General features: G+C 40.4%; 1 protein-coding gene across 2 annotated transcripts in view; it reads left to right on the top strand.

Moving 5' to 3' along the window:
* The window catches only part of prkcha (protein kinase C, eta, a), a 219447-nt gene that overhangs the window by 68444 nt on the left and 126422 nt on the right, over window positions 1-24581 (top strand). The window contains exon 2 of one of the 2 annotated variants that reach the window (XM_043697243.2): window positions 7849-7867. In XM_043697243.2, the coding sequence (XP_043553178.1) occupies window positions 7849-7867 (19 nt within the window). Of the gene's footprint in view, window positions 1-7848; window positions 7913-24581 lie in introns of both variants that reach the window. The other variant, XM_043697241.2, reaches the window with a different exon arrangement.

Here is a 24581-nt window from a genome sequence, read left to right as displayed (position 1 = left end):
CAGTCAGGCAGCATCCAAGGAGTAGGAGAATCGACGTTTCAAGCATAAACCCTTCATCAGGAATGAAGGACCTCCCCTGCAGGAAAGTTTTGATTGATACTTTGAAGAGCACTGATAGGCAACAAACATGATGTTGCTGATCTGACCATACCTTTCAGCATCCCATGACACTGTGAGATGAACTTTGAGAACAAGTGAATTGCACTCTTGCAATTGGTTTATTTCATGAAAAAGTAATTGCTCTGATACATTTAAGAGACAATGAAAAGGGAGACATGGACCATTTTACACAGCTACACGCTGCAAGGATTGTTTCAATCAAGCTTTTGCAATACATTAGTTTTTAATTCCAAACCTTTGCCTAATATCCATGAAATATTTGCCAGTCAAGCCAACAAGCTGCTTGACTTTAAGTAAGATTTCAATGTCAGGGCCATTAATTAAGATAAAAAGAACATTGTTTGATCTCTCCTTGGAGGTGCAGCCTCTGGAATAAACAAAAAGATCATTTTGAGCTGAAATATTAGCAGAACAAGTTACGAATATAAGGTCCTTTTTTGCTGAAAATAGTCAACTCTCTAATTTTCTGCTTTGAAGCTGTGACCTGTCTCTTTATGGTGAATCCAACTTTTACATTGTGCCATTTACTTCTAGGATATTACCACTGAATTTTTTTGAGATTGGTTTTGGTTTAGTTTAACCAGTTTGCATTTTTGAATAAGTTTTCAATCCTAAAAGAGAAATCTTAATTGTGAGATTACTGCAAGGTGTGGATATTTAAATATTTATCTCATTAAAGAGTTGGTGTCATATGGGTGAGTGATCATTTTAAAGTTGTAGATTACTAATAATTAGTATTTGTCATCATAACATTGTTGTTAAACAAGGGAATGGAATTATTATTAAATATTACTTCCTTGCTTGCCGTATCTTCAGCAAATAAATACAGCCATTAAGAATTCTACCAAACTTGACAGTCTTTTATTTGTAACATAGATACTGTACATAGAAGGGATAGACACAACAGTGTAACAAATAGATCTGAAGATCTGTAATGCACATATGTTGAATTAACAGTCTTCAGTAATGGTGTTAGAGCTGATGAAACAAATTTAGAGTAAACGACTGCTGCTAATCAGTTAATCCTCCCTCGCCCAGGCCATCCTGGCCTGAACAAGTTAGAATTAATCAAACCTTTGAGAGGTTGACTGAGTTCGGACTTTTTTTCATTGGAGAAAAGGAGGAGGAGAGGGGACCTAATTGAGGTATATAAGATAATGAGAGGCATAGATAGAGTCAATAGTCAGAGACTATTTCCCAGAGCAGAAATGACTAACATGAGGGGTCATAGTTTTAAGCTGGTTGGAGGAAAGTATAGAGGGAATGTCTGAGGCGGGTTCTTTACACAGAGAGTTGTGAGAGCATCGAATGCATTGCCAGCAGCAGTTGTGGAAGCGAGGTCATTGGGGACATTTAAGAGACTACTGGACATGCATATGGTCACAGAAATTGGAGGGTGCATACATGAGGATCAGTGATCGGCACAACATCATGGGCTGAAGGGCCTGGCCTGTTCTGTGCTGTACTGTCCTATGTTCAATGTTCTATGTTCTTTGTATCACTTCCAAATTATTTGCAAATAAGCCCTTAAAAATAATCGCTGATCTATTTTTACTGGATTTTTTTGGCATCCGGCCGTGAGGAATATTCTAAATGCAGTAGTAGGAGAAAGTGAGGATGCTGGAGATCAGAGTCGAAATGTGTGGTGCTGGAAAAGCACAGCAGGTCAGGCAGCAACCGAGGAGCAGGAGAATTGATGTTTTGGGCATAAGCCCTTCATCAAGAATGGCTTCTGCCCAAAACATTGATTCTCCTGCTCCTCGGATGCTGTCTGATCTGCTGTGTTTTTCTAGAGCCACACTTTTCGACTATCATAGTATCAATATTCTGGTCGTAGTTCCGGATTATTTCATTGTCTAGTGGGGTGGGATAATGTTTCTGTTCCAAAATCTCTAGAAATGGATTCATGATATCATTGCATTTTGAGAGAGTTTTTCTTTTGTTTGAAAGATGAAAACATTTGTACTCAGGAGTGTAAAGAATGCCTTTCCATAGAATCCTGAAGCACAGAAAGAGACCAGTGGTCAACTGTGTCAGTGTTGGCTGTTTATTTAATTGTACTCATAATTTTTATACAGAAATATACTTGCCCAAGGACTCCTTGTAATGTTACACATTTTGCCATGTGTCCCTGATTTAGAATACAGCTGGATAGCTGACAGTATTTCTTCATAGGCTCTAACACTATTACTGAAGCCTGTTAATTAACTTTATTTAATGCAGATCTTCAGGTCTACTCCTTATATTAGGTTGTGTATGTCCCTCTTGTAAACTTGGTGAACTGAAGCATTCCTTTTGCTGACATGTATGTCGAATGAATTTCAATATTGCTTGCTGAATAATGACATTCTACAGGAGTGGAGCTACAGTTTCCAAAATTTCAGCTTTATTTGTTTCAACTTCTGATCTCAAAAATAAAGTATGCCGAGAGCAGTAAATAAAAACCACACCACAAATAAAGGATGTTGAGCAGAAATGAAACAAAAACCACATTCGATAGGATTGTATGCAACGGGTAGACAACAATTCACTTGAGACTAACACTTGGTTAAAGCACACAAAATGTGCTCAAACTTCATCTAATGGTCAGCCGTTTCTTCTAATCGTTTAAAAGATAGTCATCAGTAGCATTTTTTTTCAGTTATCACATGTAACTCCAGGCTTTTGACTAATGGACTAACATTTTTCAATTGTTTCTTTCCCTGGTTCTCATTGCAATCATGGCTTTAATGAAAATATTTAAGTATTTCACTGATTCAATTTTGAGAACAATACCTGCTGCAAGCTGGTTTTGAATTGGCCAGTTCACTGCTGATGATTTCTCATGAAGTTGTCTAGAAGTCAGACTTCAATTTGGAAGTGTGTGGATTTTTGTTTTAATCCTCATTTGAAGATGCCATCCTTCTACATAACCCTAATGAGCTAACATTTAAGTTTTATTTCTTCCACAGAAAACTGGTGAAAATCATAAGATTGAAACTAAAATAGGAATAAGTTGCAGTGCCGTTTTGTATTTGATTCTATCAAATTACCTGTTAGATTATAACCAAAACACAAGCTGCAGTGCATCCAGCAAATCTGAGAAATTACTAAGAAAAATATTGCAAAATTACTTCATTCTTTTATTAACTGTGAATTAACTGACCATTAAAAATACCAAAATGTACACGTGTATAACTCAGCTGTATCATTGCTGGACCTGAGCCAATATCAGAGAGAACACGGATTTAATGTATAATGATTGTCATGTAAAAATATTCCTATATTATTAGCCGGAATATCATTATCTCATTGTTCAATAAAAGTACCGGAATGAGGGATGCAGAAAACAGTTCCTGTATTTAACTGAACATTACTTGGTAAAATCCTTTGAACAAGTTGGCTTCATTTATTTTAGTTCTTAAGAAACATAGGAACAGTAAAATGTTATTTAGCTTATTCAACCATTTAATATGATCATGGTTGATCTGCAAGTTTACTCCACATGTTCACCGTTGTCCCATATCCTAAAATGTCTTTGGTTTACCGTAATCTGTCAATCTCAGATATAAAATTAGCAACTGACCCAGAGTCACTAGCTTTTTGTGAAGTATTGCAAACTTGTAGAATTCTTCCCTTGGTGGAAATTTATGTACATTTTCTCCCCACTCCCTTAGTACACACTCTCTCTCTCTCTCTCTCTCTCTCTCTTTCTCTCTCTCGCTCTCTTTCACTCTATTTCTCCACCCACAATTACCATTGTTGGATACAGTGAAATCAGATACAATGACAGCAACAGTGGCAAAGTACATATTGTTTACTTGTCTCACCTGGAATTCAACCATCAACTGGGCATCAGGAGGCTTCCCGCCTTGGGCCAATTGAGGCTGGTTATGTGGCATTCTATCCAGTTGTGGGATCATTATGGTGGCTTTTTGCAAGCTGAGGAGGGGATCCCTCCTGTGTGGACACCCTGTGCCTATTAGAAGTAATTCTCTGCCATCCTTTGTGTTCCCTTCTCCTCTAACCTGCAGCTCCTGGTCACCCATTCTGTTGTACTGAGGCCTGCCAACCTGATCCGAGATTTCCTTCCTGATCTGGCAATGTATTACCTCTTAGCAGATTTCCTGCAGTCCTTGCAATGGCCACTACTCCTACTGGCCCTATTTAGACAGGAGGGCAGCCAGGCATTTGATTGTGTCAGATGGGGTGTTGACCTCACAATGAGCCAGTTAATGACCTAATGACTGTTAAATGGCTGTGGGGTTACTCTGGCAAAAGAAGGCAGGCTTGCCTCAAACTTTCCACCTTGTCATAGACCCACTGCCAAACCGAAGGCTTTTTGGGTGGAAGTACTTCTTCATTTCACTTTTGAAAGGGTCCATCCCTATTTCTTAAACTATAACCCTTCTAGTACTCTAACTGCTGATGTTCTTTTTTTCTATCAGCTCAATCTTTGCAGCTTAAAATCTTAAAACTTTAATCAAGTCATCCCTTAACCTTCTCAAAAATAGGATGTATGAACTTAGAAGATTCTAAACTATTATCAAATCAAACCACATTGCACTTCTTCCAAAGCTGTACTGCTTCCTCCTCATCCTGCACTTCCTCCTTGATCAGATAACCCGATCAGAGAAGGCTATTAGAATGTTGACTTTCGATTCAATGGGAATTGAGTATAAATGCAGAGAAGCCTTGCTAAGGCAATGTAGACCACATCTGAAATACTGTGAACAGTTTTGGTCCCCTTTTCTAAGGAAAGATGTTCAGGTATTGGCGGCAGTCTTAAAGGTTCTTTAGGCTGATCTTGGGCATGAAAGGAATGTGATATTACGAGAGGCTGAGTAGATTGGGTGTGTACTGACTGGAATTTAGAAGAACGAGACAATTTTATTGGAACTTGTAAGATTCAATGGTCAATGTAGGGAGGTTATTTCCCCTTGTGGGACAGTTGAGGACCAGAAGGCATAATCACTAAGTAAGGGTTCACTCACTTAAAACAGAGGTGAGGAGGAACTTCTTCCCTGAGGGTGGTGAATCTGTGATGTCTTCACTGCAGAGGGGTGTTGAGCTTTGAATCTTGGAATATATCCAAGGTGGATTTACATTTTTAAGTAGAAGGGTATTAAGGACTATGGGGAGGAAAAATTAATGTAGAGTCTAGTATTATCGAATCAGCCATTTAATGCTAGAGCAGAGTCAATGGGCTGAATGGCTGACTTGCATCCTATTCGCCTTACGATCAAAGTCTTTGCAAGGATGTATTACAAACAACAGCACAAGAACCCAAGAGGACTCTGTGGTCCCATTGGATCCCAATGTTTGGATAGTGGGGACCCTGAGCAGTGATTTGTCGGATTAGTCACTTTAAGTATAATATTTTACAAAACCTGTCAGTCTGTTTACCTGAAACAAATACAAATGACATTAGAGTTCCATCTGGATGAACTGGGACTCCCTTGAACTCATCATGGCAAGTTAGTGTAAATGGGGCATTTATTTTATTCAGCTGGTTATTATGACACTAAACAACCTGCTGCAATGGCTTCATTGCAGCTGAATCAAATTCTCCAGGGATGTGTGTTTATTCTGTGAAAAGTTGAACTGTGTGTCATTAATCCTAAATAGGCAACACAATGATGTCACTGTACATCTGATTGCTGAGTCAACCTTGACAGTGTCAGACTCCACCTATCTCACTGTGCTACATGTCAGTCCTTAGTTTCAGTATGTTATTCTAAAATTATTGTTTTTCATTTCCTCCTTTCTTTTTCTTTCTTTGTCTCTCTCTCTCTCTCTCTCATACTCACATTTGCTCCCTCCCTCTCTCTCTCACACTCCCTCCCTCCCTCTCTCTCACTCACACTCCCTCCCTCTCTTCTTCTCACACTCATACCCTCCCTTCCTCTTTCTCACCCCCTCTCCCCCTCACGCACACAATTAGTCACCTTCTATCTGCCTTAGCTATTCAGCTGAGTAGCATCTAGACTCACAGCTACCCGAGCAGTCCATCTGATTCTCTTATAATCAAAGAACCTTCAGTCCTTTCAAAAATGAAATAGTTAATTAAAACAAGTTAAAATGACAAGCCGTTGACAATTTCCTAATGCTTAGATTCTAATTACAATGTAACCTGTTCCAGCCATAAAGCTATGCTTTCTGGCATTACCTGAACCACTAATTATGTGATTCCCCTGAGCAGTACTCATGGCCATTGATTATACGCATTATTCTTATTAAATAAATGCCTCTATTTTCTGGGGAACAGAGAAACAAGGGAGGAAACCAAAAGACAAGCATAACCTTTCAACTGAAATTCCTTTGCTGTTGTTTAATAGTTTCTCTGTGAGGAACCAGGAATCCCTAACTGGGTTCTTCAGCTTTCAAGAGGAAAACATAAAGCATAGAAACTTTTAAAAACAATGTAGATAATAAAAGGATTTGAATGTCTGACAAATTTCCTACATTCATCTCCTAGGAAACTGGAAGAATATTAGTTTTGCATTTAATTAGAAATGGGAGAAAGTGAGGACTGCAGATGCTGGAGATCAGAGCTGAAAAATGTGTTGCTGGAAAAGCGCAGCAGGTCAGGCAGCATCCAAGGAGCAGGAGAATCGACATTTCGGGATATAAACATTAGAAATTAGAAATGTCGAGTAGTTATCCTTGATCCCAACTTCCTTTCTTCTTAAGTAAAGTTTACTGTCTAATGTTTTACAAAATAATAACTATGACATCCTTCTAGAACATTGGACGGCTTAATCAGTTGTGGACTGAGACACTGCTGTCATTGTCCCTGAAATAACTCCATGAAGGCCGGTATCCTATTATCAAGTCACCGTTTATTTACATATACTCAATATATGACACTGACCCAGCTAGCTCAGAGCTGGTTTCTAGAGTGAGTAGAACCTCTGACACTTATGTTTATATCTATCAGCCAGGATTCCCTGATTGGGGCTGTGAATCTTGTATTCTGAGTTAGCTGACTCGTATTCTGAGACAGCCACCTGGCTGACTACCTTCCAATGACTACAGTCCCCAAGCAAAGTACAGCACCTTGTGCCACTCATTCAATAAACTAATATGATCCTTGCTTAAATCTTCTAAACAATAAACCATTGCATTCAGGCAGAATCCAGCATGGATCACATGACATCTTAATCTACCCTAAATTTAATGTAACGGATCAAAAATAAGTGAAACTATCACTGTATTCTAACAGATGAAAGGCTTAACAGACAATCAATTCTTCAATGTATAATTTCAGTTACATCACACTGCAAATTTTTGCTATAAATTCTGTGTTACTATCGAGCCCTCCACAATCACCTGATGAAGGAGCGTCGCTCCGAAAGCTAGTGTGCTTCCAATTAAACCTGTTGGACTATAACCTGGTGTTGTGTGATTTTTAACATCAAAAATGTAGTATTTGTATAAGTCAAAAGGTACAATTCTAGTACTTAGCCATTTATAAACCTTTGTAATTCTAATAATATAGAGAAACAAAAGTAAACATTAACATCAAGAGAAATGTGCTAGTATAGAGAAAATAGACACTGGGTTTAGATTTAGGTTGCTCAGAATGGCAATCTTCTGTGTCATAAAACTTCTATGGATGCATCAATTTAAGGCTTTGGTATGAGAATTCATCTTGGTTAGGCTTCATTATGTTTCTTTACATATGAGTGTATGACATATTACTTGTATTAGTTTATATTTTAATCTCTCCTCATGCTCTTTTGTTAGGTCGATTTGGAGCCAGAGGGTAAGCTTTATATCCTGATAGATATGAAAGAGATGACTTCTGAAGGTAAGACCCAACCTGTTGCTAAAACAATGCTGATGTTTGAGACCACTACTATATTTGCTGATCGAGCCAATTAACAAACTATTCCTCGCCATTTGGTTTTCATTTTGTGCTATTAATAAAAGCCAGTGGAAATCCATATGCCCTGTTTTGAAACAAAATGGCAGCTAGTGCAGAATATTTGCAGCAAGTTTTATAGCTTTGAGTTGGAAGCCATTTAATTTGTCATTTTTAAAGAAGTGTTTTTTTAAATTTAGTAAATAATTCAGTAAATCAGTACCATCTAGAAATATTGTAGCCCTGAGTTTGTTAGTTCTGTAAGCAATTACAAGATCAATTTTAAAGAAATACGTCAAATCCCACTAGTTGAGCTAATACAATAAAATCTTAAAGTCCTCATTGTTCGTTTGGCTGGAAAAGTATCATGTGGAATAAGTAAATCATATTTTTGGGAATTTAGAGTCAAAATGAGGGATGGAGGGGGTCGTCGGGGGTGTGGTGTGTGTTTGTTTGTCTGTGTGTGTTTTCTAAAAAAAACTTCAAAGCTCCTGCACAACTTTCATCAAAGCCTACTGTTTTTATTGATAACATCCACAACATATTGATATGTTCAATATAAGAGGAATCACTGTCAACATATATTTTTGTAGCATGTTTACCATAATTAAAAATGCCAAGGCACATCACAGAAACAATGTGAATCAGTGTACGACACTGAACCCTATAAGAGGATAGTAGGTCGGTATGATGAAAAGTTTAGACAGAGAGGTTAGTTTTAAGAAATGCTTAAAGGAAGAACATCCGCTTGAGACACAGATGTATGGGAGAGAAATCCAAGCGTTTGACCCAGCAGCTGATGCACACCCAATAAAAATCAGCAATATTCCAGGGGGCAGAATGATAGCAGCGTATAAATCTCTGGAAGGTCATGAGGTTGAAGGAGATTACAGAGGAAGAGTTGAGACCGTGGAGGGACTTATAAACATAGAAATAACTGTTAAAACCAAGCTATGCTCAACCAGGAGCCATTATAGGTTACCCAGCACAATGAAAAAGGTTAACTGGAGTTGTTGCAGCTTAAGTCAATGGGCACCAGAACCTTGAATTTGTGGAGAGTGATGGGAGACTAGTGAAGAGCATATTGAATAGTTACATCTAGAGCTAGCAAAGAGGTAATTGTACATTATTTTGGTTACAGTTAACATACTGTATGCTTTGTTGAGTATCTCAACTTAGAAAACGCATATGAATCACACGTGAGTGTAGTGCTGGAAAAGCACAGCAGGTCAGGCAGCATCCGAGGAGCAGGAAAATCGACGCTTTGAGCATAAGCCCTTCATCAGGAATCCTGATGGGCTTATGCCTGAAGGGTCAATTCACCTGCACCTCGGATGTTGCCTGACCTGCTGTGCTTTTCCAGCACTACACTCTCGACTCTGATCGCCAGCATCTGCAGTCCTCACTTTCTCCAAAGAGATCACACGAGGACTACCCCAGGGATGGCAAAGTTCAGTTAGGATACTGAGAATACTTGCACTGGAACAGGAAAATTAGAGGTTAAATACCTTTGGAAGAGGTACCTGATTTGGCGGTACAGTACTTGGGGAAGGGTTAGTGATGAGGAGTCATCAACTTAAAAGTGTTATAGAGAATGAGGAAAAGTGTTAGAAGAAATTTTGCAGCATACCTTTGGAGTATGGAATGTTGTACCATCCCAAATAAGGAGTGATGAGACTGTTGCATTATTTTAAAGGGAAAAATTAGTAGCTGCTTGAAACGAAGGAGGACACAGGATTGTGCAGAGAACAAAATAGAGGGATTGCTCCAACAAACAGCAGGCATAGGCATAATGGGCCAAATGGCCTCTTTCATATTACAGAGTCTCTATGGTCTAAAACAATGGTTTGAAGAGGGTAGTCCTTGATCTGTACTGAAAAGTAATGCACACTATCTAGTACTCCTTCTATTTTAATACAGGAAATAGAGACCAAGCCATGAGAATCGTTTGATCTCTGAGAGAAATCTTTTCTAGCAACGCTGGCTGGAAAATTCTCAAGTAGAAGTGTTCCTCATGATAGCCTTTGCGATTTTTGCCATGTTTAACTAGAATTCTTCAACAATAATGATTTCCTAATCCTTAAAAAAATCCAGCCACTGGACTTATTTGGGGGTATTATTGGTCAATTAACACCAGACAAAGGATGTCAAATAGCTCCCCATTGACGACAGTTATATTCACACAGCCACCATCCAGATTTATGTTGAATTTATATCTTTGCCTTGAAGAGATTTTATCTTTAAGGACTCCGGCTAGTAATACACATGACACCTCAACCTTTCTATCTCTGTTATAGACTGGAATTTCCTTCCTAAAAGAGCAGACTTGTAGCCACTTCCTTTAGCTGTCAAAACATTTGTTGAAGTTCTGAAGGAATTTTGCTGATCTCAGTTGGTAAAGCAGGTTACAGAGGGACATGAGATTTTCACAGGCATTTTGGTCAGCTGTTTTATTTGTGTAATGTCCAGAATGTTTTTTTTTATTAGTTGGTCGTTCTGCTCCATTACTTCTTTGGAAGGTCCCTGATTCTGGAAAGACCCAGCAGCAACCATCAACAAGCACATTGAGCCTAGCTGGCTCATAGTTGATTCTCGAAATATCAACATCTTGTGCTCCCTAATCCTGCAAAAAAATCAAAATACTGTGACTGCTGGAAATCTGTAATAAAAACACAAGTGATGAAAATACACAGCAGGGAAGTCACCATAGTCCTGCTGTCTCTTTGGAAAAGACTGCTGATGGGTTAAGTAGAGGGTCACCATGCCCCAGCTGAGGGTGAGGTTGGGAAACCAACTTGGGCATTGTCTGCATAACTCTGTATTGCAAACAAACTGTCCAGCCAAGTGAGCTAACTGAGTCGAGACCAGCAGTATGGCTGTCAAGAAAAATATAATGTTTTGAGTTGAATATGACTTTTTTAAAATTTCTGAGATTCCAAAAGTTGACTATGTTTTTCTCTCACCACAGATGTTGCCAGAGCTGCTGAATATTTCCACTTGTGTTTACATTTTACATAGTTCTGGGCTCCGTGGGATAATTCTTGAATGCAAAGGAATACTGTCCTTAAAATTGTGCCTTGTAATGAAATATTGACCTCCTTCAAGGTGTGTTAGTCTCTTGGATAGACACCAGAGTTCCAAATTGGGAACAATGCCACCTAATGTTACTAGAACTTCAGACAAACCCTTGCCTGTTGATATTTTCTAATCAACCTTGTCAGACATGCCTCTGGAGTGGGTGGGACTTGAACCATCTGGCTCAGAGATGCAGACACTACACTGCACCACTATATATGTAATACATGTATAATGACAAATGAGTGGTGATTATATTGAAATATAAGAATTTTTATTATTGTTGTCACATGTATCTAAGTGCAGTGAAACATTTTGTTTTGCAAGCAGTACAGGCAGATCATAGTAAACAACAACATAATGATCATGGGGTGCTTATACCGAGGCATACAAGGTTACGACTGAAGAAGAAGTACCCAAAGCAAGATCAACATTATTTGAAATTAGAGAGGTCTGTTCAGCAGTCTGATGACAGCAGGGAAGAAGCTGTTCTTTAACCTGTTGGTGCGTGTGTTCAAGCTTCTGTCTCTTCCGCCTATTGGAAGAAGTTGGGAGAAAGCATTACAAGGATTGCAGTGGTCTTTGATGATGTTGGCAGCTTTTCCGTAGCAATGAGACATGCAAATGGAGTCCATGGATAGGAGGTTGGCTTCCATGATGGTCTGGGCTGTGCACACAACTTTCTGTAGTTTCTTATGGTCCGAGGCAGAACAGTTGCCAGACTAAGCCATTATGTACTCTGATAGAATGCTTTCTGTTGTGCATCTGTAAAAGTTGGTGAGGGTCCTGATGAATATGCTGAATTTCTTAAGCTGCCTGAGGAAAAAGAGGCATTGGTGTGCCTTCTTGACCGTGGCGTCCATGTGGGAGGTCCAGGACAGATTGTTGGTTATTGTCAGTCCTAGGAACTTGGTGCTGTTGAATCTTTCAACCTCAGCTCCATTGACGTAGATGGGCCGTGTTCTCCATTGGAAGCGGCTTGACAGGCTAAATGCTGACACAATGCTTCTGTGCGTGAGGAATCTAGATGTCAGGGTCACTGTTTCAAAAACCCCAATTAATATGAAGTTGAATGCATGAAATTTGAAGAGGGTCATTTTGTTTTTGCAGTTTTCTTCCCATGTTAGTAGTGGACACTAGATCACTGCAAATCTATGAAATGAGTTGGCCAGATTTTGGATTCACAAGGGTGTCGAGAGTCTAAATGACCTATCTGTGCTGTAATTCCTTATATTCTTATGCCATAATTTGTTTCACTTAAAAGCTTGACCAGGCACCACTCATCCACCATCCTACTCTCACTACACAATCATAGAATCCCATTTGGCCCAACAAGTCCACACCGACCCTCCAAAGAGTAACTCACCCAGACCCATTCCCCTACTCTATTACTGGACATTTCCCCTGATCAATGCACCTAACCTACACATCACCAAACACTTTAGCATGGTCAATTCACCTAAGCTGCACATCTTTGGATTGTGGAAGGAAACCGGAGCTCCCAGAGGAAACCCCCACACACACTGGGAGAATGTGCAAACTCCACACAGACAGTCGCCGAGGCTGGAATCAAACCAGAGTCCCTAGCACTGTGAGGTAGCAGTGCTAACAATAGAGCCACCATGCCACTAATGTGCTGAAGTATTGAAAATGTGTTTTGGCCCTGAAACCTTCTGACTCTAATCATATATGTTACGATCCCAACTGATGGTAATGTATGAAAAGACAGATCCCAGATTGAACCTAACTTGATAGGCCATATGTTTAGTTTTTACACTTCAGATAAGGAGGCTGGTTAGCTCATTTGGCTGGAAGGCTTGTATGTGGTTCAATATAACAGCAACATGTAGATTCTGTTCCTGTTCCAGTTGAGGTAGATTTGGAGCCCTGCTTCCTTGCCCTGCCCCTAAGAGTGGAAAGCATTTTCAAGTACACAATGAGAAGGTTTGATTAATAATCCTGATCTATATGGTCCCTGAGAGAAGAGTGACAATAACATTATTCTTTGGAATGGAAAGTGAAGTAGTCTAATTCAATACAAGGGTGCTAAATCTAAATAAGGGGCGGCACGGTGGCTCAAGGGCAGCACTTGGCTCAGTGGTAGCACTTGGCTCAGTGGTTAGCTCTGCTGCCTCACAATGCTAGGTACCCAGGTTCGATGCCAGCCTCAGGCGACTGTGTAAGTTTGCACATTGTCCCCGTGTCTGTGTGGGTTTCCTCCGGGTGCTCTGGTTTCCTCCCACAATCCAAAGATGTGCAGGTCAGATGAATAGGCTATGCTAAATTGCCCATAGTGTTAGATGCATTAGTCAGAGGGAAATGTGTCTGGGTGAGTTACTCATAGAGTCACAGAGATGTACAGCATGGAAACAGACCCTTTGGTCCAACTCATCCATGCCAACCAGATATCCCAACCCAATCTAGTCCCACTTGCCAGCACTTGGCCCCATCCCTCCAAACCCTTCCTACTCATATCCAGATGCCTTTTAAATGTTGCAATTGTACCAGCCTCCACCACTTCCTCTGGCAGCCATTCCATACACGTACCACCCTCTGCGTGAAAAAGTTGCCCCTTAGGTCTCTTTTATATCTTTCCCCTCTCACTCTAAACCTATGCCCTCTAGTTCTGGACTCCCCCACCCCAGGGAAAAGACCTTGTCTGTTTATCCTATCCATGCCCCTCGTGATTTAATAAACCTCTATAATGTCACTCTTCGGAGGGTCGGTGTGGACTTTTTGCACCGAAGGGCTTGTTTCCACACTGTAGGGGAATCTAATCTAATCTCCTAGAATCTAGTCTAACAGAAACTGTAAAAGAATGAGGGTGATATGTTCATGAAAGGTTAGAAGGCAATGGCGAATATTTAAGAAATGAATGTGTACATTGCAACAGCTGTACAGACAGGTAGTTCTTCTATGAGGTGATGGTTGTGTTCTTGTGCAATCTTGCATTATAGAAAAATTGTGCTTTAGATACCGCACTTAAAGTGTTGGTGATGTGATCACAATACAGCCAATACATGTATTAAAGGTTCAGCTTTAGAGACAGTGTCCCCACTTTGTCAATCGTGTTACAACGAATTCACATTAACGAGCATGTGTTATAGCAGAACAACTTGTACATTTTCTGGTACAGCAAACATGAGAAAAAGTGACTCACATATAGCTGACAAAATAAATTAAGGGTAGTATTAAATCCAAAGAGGAATGACCGTGCCGCCCTGTGGGGGAAACGTTTCTGGCATCACGTTGTTACTTGGGAAGCTTGACTCATTCAATTCTGTCATCGAAGACTGAGCTCAGTATGTGGAAAGAATATTATTGTTTCCAGGGAAATGACATTGGGGCAGATGAAAAGCAATGAGTAATTCTCCTGACGGCTTCTGGAACCGTAGCCTTTTTGGTTATTAGGAGCCTAACTTTACCGGAGACACCAGATACGAAAATGGTTCAAGATTTTGTTAAGGAATATTACAAGCCTGAGCAGCCTTTATTTCTGAGATATTATCAGCTTTACTCAGCAATTCAAGAATCAAGGGAATCCATATTGGGATTTTTGATTTGGTTAAGGTGGCTGGCAGAGGGATGTGACTTTGGTTTATCCCTTAATGAGATGCTGATAGACAGTATGATTTGTGAGATTAGTGACGTAACCATTCAAAAGTGTCTAATAGCTGAGGTCCAACTGGACTTCAAATAGGTACTACAAATGGCTTTATCATTGGAAAATTCAGCAAGTGGAGTTGCAGTGTATTTAAATGGAAATGGGCACCCTTGCCAGTCCAACTGAACTTGGGGAATACCACTTATGTGAAGGCAAAGGCATAGCCTGAGACAGGACATATACTGAACAGAGGGACTAGAAGACAGAGGGCCATGGTGGAGGGTTGTTTTTCAGACTGGAGGCCTGTGACCAGTGGAGTGCCACAAGGATCGGTGCTGGGTCCTCTACTTTTTGTCATTTACATAAATGATTTGGATGCGAGCATAAGAGGTACAGTTAGTAAGTTTGCAGATGACACCAAAATTGGAGGTGTAGTGAACAGCGAAGAGGGTTACCTCAGATTACAACAGGATCTTGACCAGATGGGCCAATGGGCTGAGAAGTGGCAGATGGAGTTTAATTCCGATAAATGCGAGGTGCTGTATTTTGGGAAAGCAAATCTTAGCAGGACTTATAAACTGGTAAGGTCCTGGGAGTGTTGCTGAACAAAGAGACCTTGGAGTGCAGGTTTATAGCTCCTTGAAAGTGGAGTCGCAGGTAGATAGGATAGTGAAGAAAGCGTTTGATATGCTTTCCTTTATTGGTCAGAGTATTGAGTACAGGAGTTGGGAGGTCATGTTGCAGCTGTACAGGACATTGGTTAGGCCACTGTTGGAATATTGCGTGCAATTCTGGTCTCCTTCCTATCGGAAAGATGTTGTGAAACTTGAAAGGGTTCAGAAAAGATTTACAAGGATGTTGCCAGGGTTGGAGGATCTGAGCTACAGGGAGAGGCTGAACAGGCTGGGGCTGTTTTCCCTGGAGCGTCGGAGGCTGAGGGGTGATCTTATAGAGGTTTACAAAATTATGAGGGGCATGGATAGGATAAATAGGCAAAGTCTTTTCCCTGGAGTTGGGGAGTCCAGAACTAGAGGGCATAGATTTAGGGTGAGAGGGGAAAGATATAAAAGAGACCTAAGGGGCAACATTTTCACACAGAGAGTGGTACGTATATGGAATGAGAGGATGTGGTGGAGGCTGATACAATTGCAACTTGTAAGAGGCATTTGGATGGGTATATGAATAGGAAGGGTATGGAGGAATATGGACCGGGTGCTGGCAGGTGGGACTAGATTGGGTTGGGATATCTGGTCAGCATGGACGGGTTGGACCGAAGGGTCTGTTTCCATGCCGTACATCTCTATGACTCTATGACTCTCGGTCAGCCCACAGCAAAACCCCAAAATAAAGCCAAGCCTCAGCCAAGTGATGAAAACTTTCTTCAGGATCTGGGCTAACAAGCCTTTTTTGTTCGTACCAGTATATGGACTTGAGACAGCAAAACAGTCCCACTTTACATAAATTGAATACAAGAACTCATAGGTCAGCGTCCAGGAGACTGTACACCTTGGAAAATCGATCTACATCTGGTTTGCAACAGTTAAATTGTGTAGCGACCATCCAAATCAAAGCCAATCAACATAAATGTCTGGTTAAGTGGTCACCCGATTCCATTGGAGGTTGATACAGGCATGGCGGTTTCAGCAATTGCTGAACCATTCTTTAACAAAATTCACTCTGGACACCAACCCTTAAATTTGTGCAAGATCTCAGCTGGACTGAGAACGTATATCAAAAACTCTTTACAGATTAAGGGTACAACTTCGGTTTCGGTCTCTTACGAGAAGCAGCCAGTTTAGTTCCCATTGATTGTTGTAGAACGTTGAGACCCAAACTTGGTGGAGTGCAATTAATTGAGAAAGATTCACGATTTAATAATAATGGACCACAAAGCCCTGCTAGGTTAATTAAAGGGGAGAAGGCAGGGCCACCCATAACTTCAGGTCAATTCAGCAGTGGACTCAAATACTAGGTTCATTCAATTACCAGTTGGTAGTTAGAATGAAACAGCATCAGGAAAGGTAATGTCAAACATAAGACTCTGCCAAATGAGAGAGAAGTTTAATTCAGAGGATGAGGTATTGTGTAGGAACCCTGGGAATGATCCTGCACAGGCAAGAGGTGTGGTTGATATAAGGTCAGGTCCAGTTTGGGTAGGTGTGACAGTCCTAAACATGGATGTGGACTGTATGAAAGCTACAAACTCGCAAACAGTGTGAGAGCAAAACCTACATGACTCCTCGACTGCCCTTCCGACTGTTCCAGAACCCATGGGTTCTCCCTCACCATCAGGCGTTGAAGATATCTCGGAATCTGAGACAAACGCAGATACAGTGGATGTTGCAGCCTTGACATAATTGCTGCCTGAACAGGAATATCAATTTCTTCCGAGACACTCTGGGTGTAAGAGGTGAACTACTGCACGTTACATGCTGTCCATATTGGAAGCAGAGTTAGAGGAATTTGATCTGATGCTAAAACCTGCCAGCAAGAGCTACAAGAGAAAAGATCCAGCCTATGTCCTCAAACTCTGGGAAGGGGCGAGGGAATGTAGTGATAGTAACGAGGTCAGCCAGTTGGACCTCCTCGAACATGAGTTCTGTGTTAACCTGGTCCAATCAGGGAGCCCGGGCTGACAGATATAAACATGAGTATCAGAGGTTCTGTTACTGAGAGCTGACTCTGAGGGAGTGGGATCAGTGTCAAGGACTCTCCACATGTAAATAAAGCGTGGCTTGGTGACAGGATATATTGGCCTCTGGAACTATTTCAGTTAACAAACCAAAATAGTGAATAGGTCTAAATAGGTCTGTTTCAGAGCGGCAGGTGGTGATTAATAGGAGTACTGTAATGATCAGTGCTTGGACCTCCGCTAATCACAATACATATCAACAATTTACATGAGGGGATTAAATGTAATGTTTCTAAGTTTGGCAGTGCAAAACTAGATGGGCTTGTGTGAGGTGGGAAAAATATAAGATGGCCGCAGGCAATGTCAAGTGGAAGAGTGGAAAATACAGAACCAGTTCAGTATAAACTGGTAGTTGGGTTCAAATAAATCACTTAATCAATGTAAGGAGTATAAGAGCATTCTTAAGAAGGAACTTAGAAAAGCAAAGAGGGGAAATGAAATAGCATTGGTCGATAAGGTTAAGGATAATCTCAAGAGATTCTACAAGCACATTAATAACAAGAGGGTAACTGGAGAGAGGGTAACGCCCATTAAAGAACAAAGAGGTCATCTTTGTGTTGAACCCCAGAGATGGTAAAGATATTAAATGAATACTTAGTGTCAGGTCTTACTGTGGGGGTGGAGGGGAGGAATGGAGGCAAGAGAACTCTGCGAAATAAATATTGATGTTTTAAAAATAGTTCCCATAATAAAAGAGGACTTTATGGAGGTCTTTGAGAATATAAATGTGGACAAATCTCTGGGACCTGGTCTCAGGTATCCCAAACTGCAGTGGGAAGTGAGGGAGCAAATTGTGGGGCCCCTTGCAGAAATATTTGCATCATCTATAATTGCGGGTGAGGTGCCTGATGACTGGAGGATGGCTAATGTTGCGCCTTTGTTTAAGAAGGGTTGTAAGGAGAAACCAGGGAACTATAGACCCAGGAGTCTGACGTCGGTTGTGGGTAAATTGTTGGAAGTGATTCTATAAGATTAGATTTATAAATATTTAGAGGCAAGGAATTATTAGGGATAGGCAGCATGGTTTCACATGAGCAAAATCGTGTCTCATAAACTTGATTGAGTTTTTTGAGGAAATTACCAAAAAGATTGAGAGCAGACCAATAGATGTTGTTTACTTGGACTATGGTAAAGCCTTTGACAAGGTTCTGCATGGTAGATTAATTAGTAAAGTTAGGTCACATGGGATTCAGGGTGAGCTTGCCAATTGGATACATGATTGGCTTAACAGCAGGAGACAGAGTGATGGTGGAGGATTGCTTTTCGGTCTGGAGGCCTATGACTAGCGGTGTGCTGCAAGGATCAGTACTGGGTCCTCTTTTGTCATTTATATAAATGATTTGGATGAGAATATAGAAGGCATGATTAGTACCTTTGTACACAACCCCAAAATTGGTGGCATGATAGGCAGTGAAGATTTTCTAAGATATCAAAGTAATCTTGATTAAATTGGTCCATGGGCTGAAAAATGACAAATGGAGTTCAGTTTGGATAAATGTGATACATTTCATTTTGGTACCTCAAACAGGGACAGGAGTTATACAATTAATGGTCGGGCCTTGGGTAGTGTTGTAGAACAGATGGACTTAGGGATTCAGTCTGTAATTCTTTGAAATCACATGTAGGCAGGGTGATTAACAAGATGTTCAGCACATTTGCATTCATTGTTCAGTCATTTGAGTGTAGGAGTTGGGAAGTCATGTTGAGGTTGTGCAGGACATTAGTGAGGCCTCTTCTGGAGTACTGTGTCCATTTCTGGTCACTCTGTTATAGGAAGAATATTATTAATCTAGACAGGGTTCAGAAGAGATTTGCCAGGATTTTGCCAAGTGTGGAAGGTTTGAGTTATGAAGAAAGGCTGGGAGTTTTTTCACTGGAGCATAAGATGTTGAGAGGTGACCTTCGACCTTTATAAAATCATGAGGGCTACCAATAGGATTAATGGTAGGTGTTGTTTTATCGGGATGGGACATTTCAAGACTGGTGGGCATATTTTTAAGAAGAAAGGAGAGAGACTTAAAAAAAATGAAGGACATTTTTTTACACAGATGGTGGTTCGAACTGCCAGAGGGAGTGATGGATGTGGGTACAATTACAATGATTAAAAGACACTTTGATAACTTCGTGAATAGGAAAGGTTTGGAGGGATCTGGGCCAGGAGCAGGCAGTTGGGAAGAGTTTACTTTGGGATTATATTCAGCATGGACTGGTTGGACCAAAGAGTTTGATTCCGTGCTGAATGATTCTATGTGGGGTTATTCACATCTGTAGAGAAAGTAGAATGGAAAAGAATCATTTATGATTGTGGAGCCAAAGTCACTGAATATATCTAAGAAATAAATGGATTTCTAAGGGCCACAGTTATCCAGAAGGAATGGAAAATAGATTTTAGTTTGATGCTCAGCCATGATCATATTGTATGCTGGAGCAAGCTTGATGGGCTGAATGGCTTTCTCCTGCTCCTATTTTCTATGTTGCTATGCTACTGTGGTGGTCAGTCACTGAATATATTCATAGGAGGCTCTCAATATACTTTTATTAAAAGAACATCCAAAGTTATTACACACTAAAGGGAAGAAGTGGGCGTTACGGTGGTAGTGGGCGTCATGGTGGCACAGTGGTTAGCACTGCTGCCTCAGCACCAGAGACCTGGGTTCAATTCCCGCCTCAGGCGACTCTCTGTGTGGAGTTTGCACATTCTCCTCGTGTCTGCATGGGTTTCCTCCAGGTGCTCCGGTTTCCTCCCACAGTCCAAAAATGTGCGGGTCAGGTGAATTGGCCATGCTAAATTGTCCATAGTGTTAGGTGAAGGGGTCAATGTAGAGGAATGGGTCTGGGTGGGTTGCTCTTCGGAGGGTCGGTGTGGACTTGTTGGGCCAAAGGGCCTGTTTCCACACTAAGAAATCTAAATACTTACCACTTTTACACTATAAAAGTAGTTGAAATGATCTTATCAAAAATAAATATTTAAGCCTTTTTACCCTCAACAGCAAATGATAGATACTGAAACCTCAATGGAAGGACATCCTGCTACCACTTTAAAATTCCATTTTTAGTTACCATGGCTGTATTTCCTTTATTTCTAGCAAATACCTGCAGACACTCAACATGAGTTTTCTTTTTTAGTTAATAATTCTTCATAAGACCCTTAAGTGAGCTATATTATCCGTTTGTTTATTCCTTCACATAAGTCCTTGCAACCCCTCTTCAACAGACTTCCTTTTCTGGAGCTTCTTGGGACTTTTTTCTCCTGCACTGACTGCTCTGAAGACTGCTAAACAACACTGCTTCTAGTACAGGCCTTTTTCTCTGAAGGACACTTGTGCACTGCCCTGAAATGAAGGAAGAAATGTTCCCACTCCCTGGTATTTACATGGATCTGACTTTCTAAAAGAACTGACTTATGTCTCCCTGCGTCATTATACACTTTGTTGCTATGCAACCGTCTGATTTGATTTCTCTCTCACTCCTCTTCTTAATTGATTTGGAGATGCTGGTGTTGGACTGGGGCATACAAAGTTGAAAATCACAGAACACCAGGTTATAGTCCAACAGGTTTAATTGGAAGCACACTAGCTTTCGGAGCGCTGTTCCTTCACCTGATGAAGGAGCGTCGCTCTGAAAGCCAATGTGCTTCCAATTAAACCTGTTGGACTATAACCTGGTGTTGTGAGATTTTTAACTCCTCTTACTTGTTAGAGTGAGTCAATCACCTGAAAGGTTTTAAAATCCTCAGTTTCAGTGCTTGTAAACAAAATTTCAGGCACCCCTGCACCATTCGCAGAACTCAGGAATGAACCAAAAATTAGTTTTTTTTTCTTATCCCACACAATATAGGTCTTAACTTTTAAGTCCACTTTGGTCCCAAGTTTCCAGATAGTAATAAGAATATCATGAATCTTCATCCCACCCAGGCAAACATTTCTGAACCTGATCTGTGGATTGGAAAACCATTTTTCTCCCCTGATTTTACTCTTTTGACTTTTCCTAAAATTAGTGACTTCAGACTTCAGGCCACAGAGGAACTGACAGTGGATAATTTGATTAAGGTCGGGGCCTACCACTTCTTAGGTCAATCATTTGCCAGTCCAAATGTACAGATTTTTTTTCCTCAAGTGCTATTGAAGAGTCGTCAGAGCTAAGAATTCTGGTTAACTTTGTGAAATTCTGCTCCCTAGCTAAGTATACTGAGTGTAGAGTTCAGGCATTGAGCAGGTCAGCCAACTTCACTGAGGCCAGGGCTTGAAGCTAGTTCATTCTGATCTATTTATATTTTTCACAGTTAAACTTTTGGAAGAGCCTGCAAAAGTTTCTAGAGAGAATAAAGTTTGAAAGTGATGCTGTAGTTAGCCAACTAGAAACATTAAAGTCTCTGCTCCCAATGGATTTGTTTAACCAAATAAGACCATGTTTAAAGTGCGATTAACTAAAGCTTAGATAAACACCACCCACTTGATTTCTGGCCAGGTATTCTTGCACTGGTATGCAATGGATTCTATGTGCACTGGGTGTGGAGAGTGCAAATTGAAATGTGTTGCTTGCTTTGCACTCGACATTTTGTTCTACCCTCCTGTAAAAATGCTTAAGCTTCAATTTCCTATCAAAACCACTTTAAGAAAATAAATAGCACATTTGCTGCATGCACTGACCACACGCTCAGAAGGGACTGATTGCAAAGCACGTGACCAATGTAATCATCCCCTCATTGTCTCACAAACAGCACCTTTGAGTCGCTTGCTTCAGGGCACTGACATACTCCTGCTGCAACATCTTATCAAGACCCTTTTAAAATACCAATTGATATACATCCCTTCCCAAGGGATGTCTTTAAAAAAACTTGTTGGGAAACATTAACAAAGTCTATGGCCTGAAAGTTTTGTTTTATGATCATGATACACAATATGGTTAAAACTCAACATTTTTCTTTAACTAGCCTTTCATATTCTGTACACCATAATAGAAAGAAATTTTATATGAATTATAAAAATCCTCAGGCACAGAGTCATTTCTGTCTGTAATATTTTATAAGATCCACTGCTGAAGATTCGTTCTGCTGACCTGTTGGCATGAAGTAGGGTAAAGAAGGAGTATAACTTCACATGTCAGATTTGACTCTGTAGATAGCCATATTTCTGTCAGTGGTGGAGGTCCCATTTCAACTATTTGAGCAATTATTCTTGGCTCACACTCTGTCTATTGCAGTGTTCAGGGAGTTCTGTACTATCAGAGGTGCCAATTGTGGAAAAAAATGTTAAATTGAAGCCTCCATTAGGGCACACATTTAGGGTGAGAGGGGAAGAATTTAAAAGGGACCTAAGGGGCAACTTTTTAACGCAGAGGGTAGTGCGTGTATGGAATGAGCTGCCAGAGGAAGTGGTAGAAGACGGTACATTTACATTTAAAACGCATTTGGATGGGTATATGAATAGGATGGGTTTAGAAGGATATGGGACAAGTGCTGGCAAATGGGACTAGATTGGGTTAGGATATCTGGTTGGAATGGAGGAGTTGGACTGAAGGGTCTGTTTCTGTGCTGTACATCTCTATGACTCTATGACTTGGGTAGACATAATGATCTTATTGAAAGAAGAAAGTCGAAAATTTGTCCTGGCTAACTTTTATCCCTCAATTCATGCCTAAAGCAGATATTTGTGGATTTTGCCGTGCTCAGATTTTCTGACATTACTGACAACGTTCAAAATATATTTAATTAGCTGTAAAATATGTTGAAAATCCTCAAGTTGTAGTGACTGCTATATGAATGCAAAATTATTTGTTTCATCCTATCTGTCTCTCTTAGAGCAAGGAAAATCTCACAGAATTTTCAAATATATTATATAACTCAGTGAGCTAATATTTTATCTGTAGTATTTGGATACTGGCAGTTGGTGATAAACCATCTTTAACTATGGATACATGTAGTGACTCAGGGCCTGCTAATGCATTAATGCTATAATTAAGGCAGTCATCTTTGATTCTAATTTGGGGGCTAAGCTTTGTGGTTGACATGCAGTGTCCCTTACTGGAGAATTAATTTCATCCTTTATAATGTTTTTGTTTTTCCATTGAGCATTCGCATGCTGAACTATGATCCAGCATATATTGTCTGTAAATACCCAGTCTAATTGGGCAGTCCTCAGTTCTAACTGCTTTATGTTGGAGTTTAATGTCGAAAGGCAAATTAGCTGCGAAGCCTGATCGAGCCTTCCCTCTGCTTCTAGTTTATGCCTTGACTCTATTGTGTCATCTCACACAGTTATTTTTAAAGTGTAGAATTTCCCACATGTAAAAGCTCAATGCGCAAAGTGAATTTCACAACTATTTTCTTTCATTTCAGAAGTCTGTAAGTTAGGTTTGTTCTAACCATCTTTCAATAAATATATGCATTGCAGACCAAACTATATCGATAGCACAGAAACTGGCTGTTTGACTCTGCTGTCTGCACCTGTGTAAGTGCCTTATGTGACCCTTCTCTCCCATCACCATATCGTTTTGCTTGTTAGTCCCTCAAATCATTATCTAGCTAAACAATGAATCCATTTTAGAATCCTATAATAATAATAAAAATAATAATAAAGAGCCTATTTAGCCTGCCATATTTTTTCCACCTTTGAGTTTTCTCACTGCCTCTCTTTCCCCACGCCTCTTCGTTTTCTTCTCCATTAAGTATTTATCTTTTGAAAGTTAAAAATCACACAACACCAGGTTATAGTCCAACAGGTTTAATTGGAAGCACACTAGCTTTCGGAGCGACGCTCCTTCATCAGGTGAGAGACCTGATCACCTGATGAAGGAGCGTCGCTCCAAAAGCTAGTGCTTTCCAATTTAAACCTGTTGGACTATAACCTGGTGCTGTGTGATTTTTAACTTCGTACACCCCAGTCCAACACCAGCATCTCCATACCATATCTTTTGAAAGTTACTGTTGAAACTCCAGGCATCACCCTGTAAGGCAGCAGGATCCAAAGCACAATCCTTGCTGCATAAAAATGTTTCTCCTCCTACCAGCCAGACTCCTTTACTAATAATCTCCTTAAATCTGTGCCCTTTGGTCTTCCCTCCCTGTCTGCCTTGTCAGGTTACATAAGCTGTGAGAGACCATACTCCACCTATCTTTAATGGCAGCCTATTGTCAACAAGCTGAATCTATTTTTGAATGAAATATTTTTTAAAATGAGAGATAGGATGCTACTGTAACCACTGAACAAGGTCAGCCAGGTGGATCACCTAGAATGAGTTCCCAT

Source organism: Chiloscyllium plagiosum, unplaced genomic scaffold, assembly GCF_037043375.1.
Source record: "Chiloscyllium plagiosum isolate Xiang-an unplaced genomic scaffold, Cpla_swu_hap1 HiC_scaffold_8, whole genome shotgun sequence".
In the NCBI taxonomy this organism is placed as follows: Eukaryota; Metazoa; Chordata; class Chondrichthyes; order Orectolobiformes; family Hemiscylliidae; genus Chiloscyllium; species Chiloscyllium plagiosum.
The sequence above is the reverse complement of the archived record's forward strand: the minus strand, read 5'-3'. Positions and strand labels throughout refer to the sequence as shown.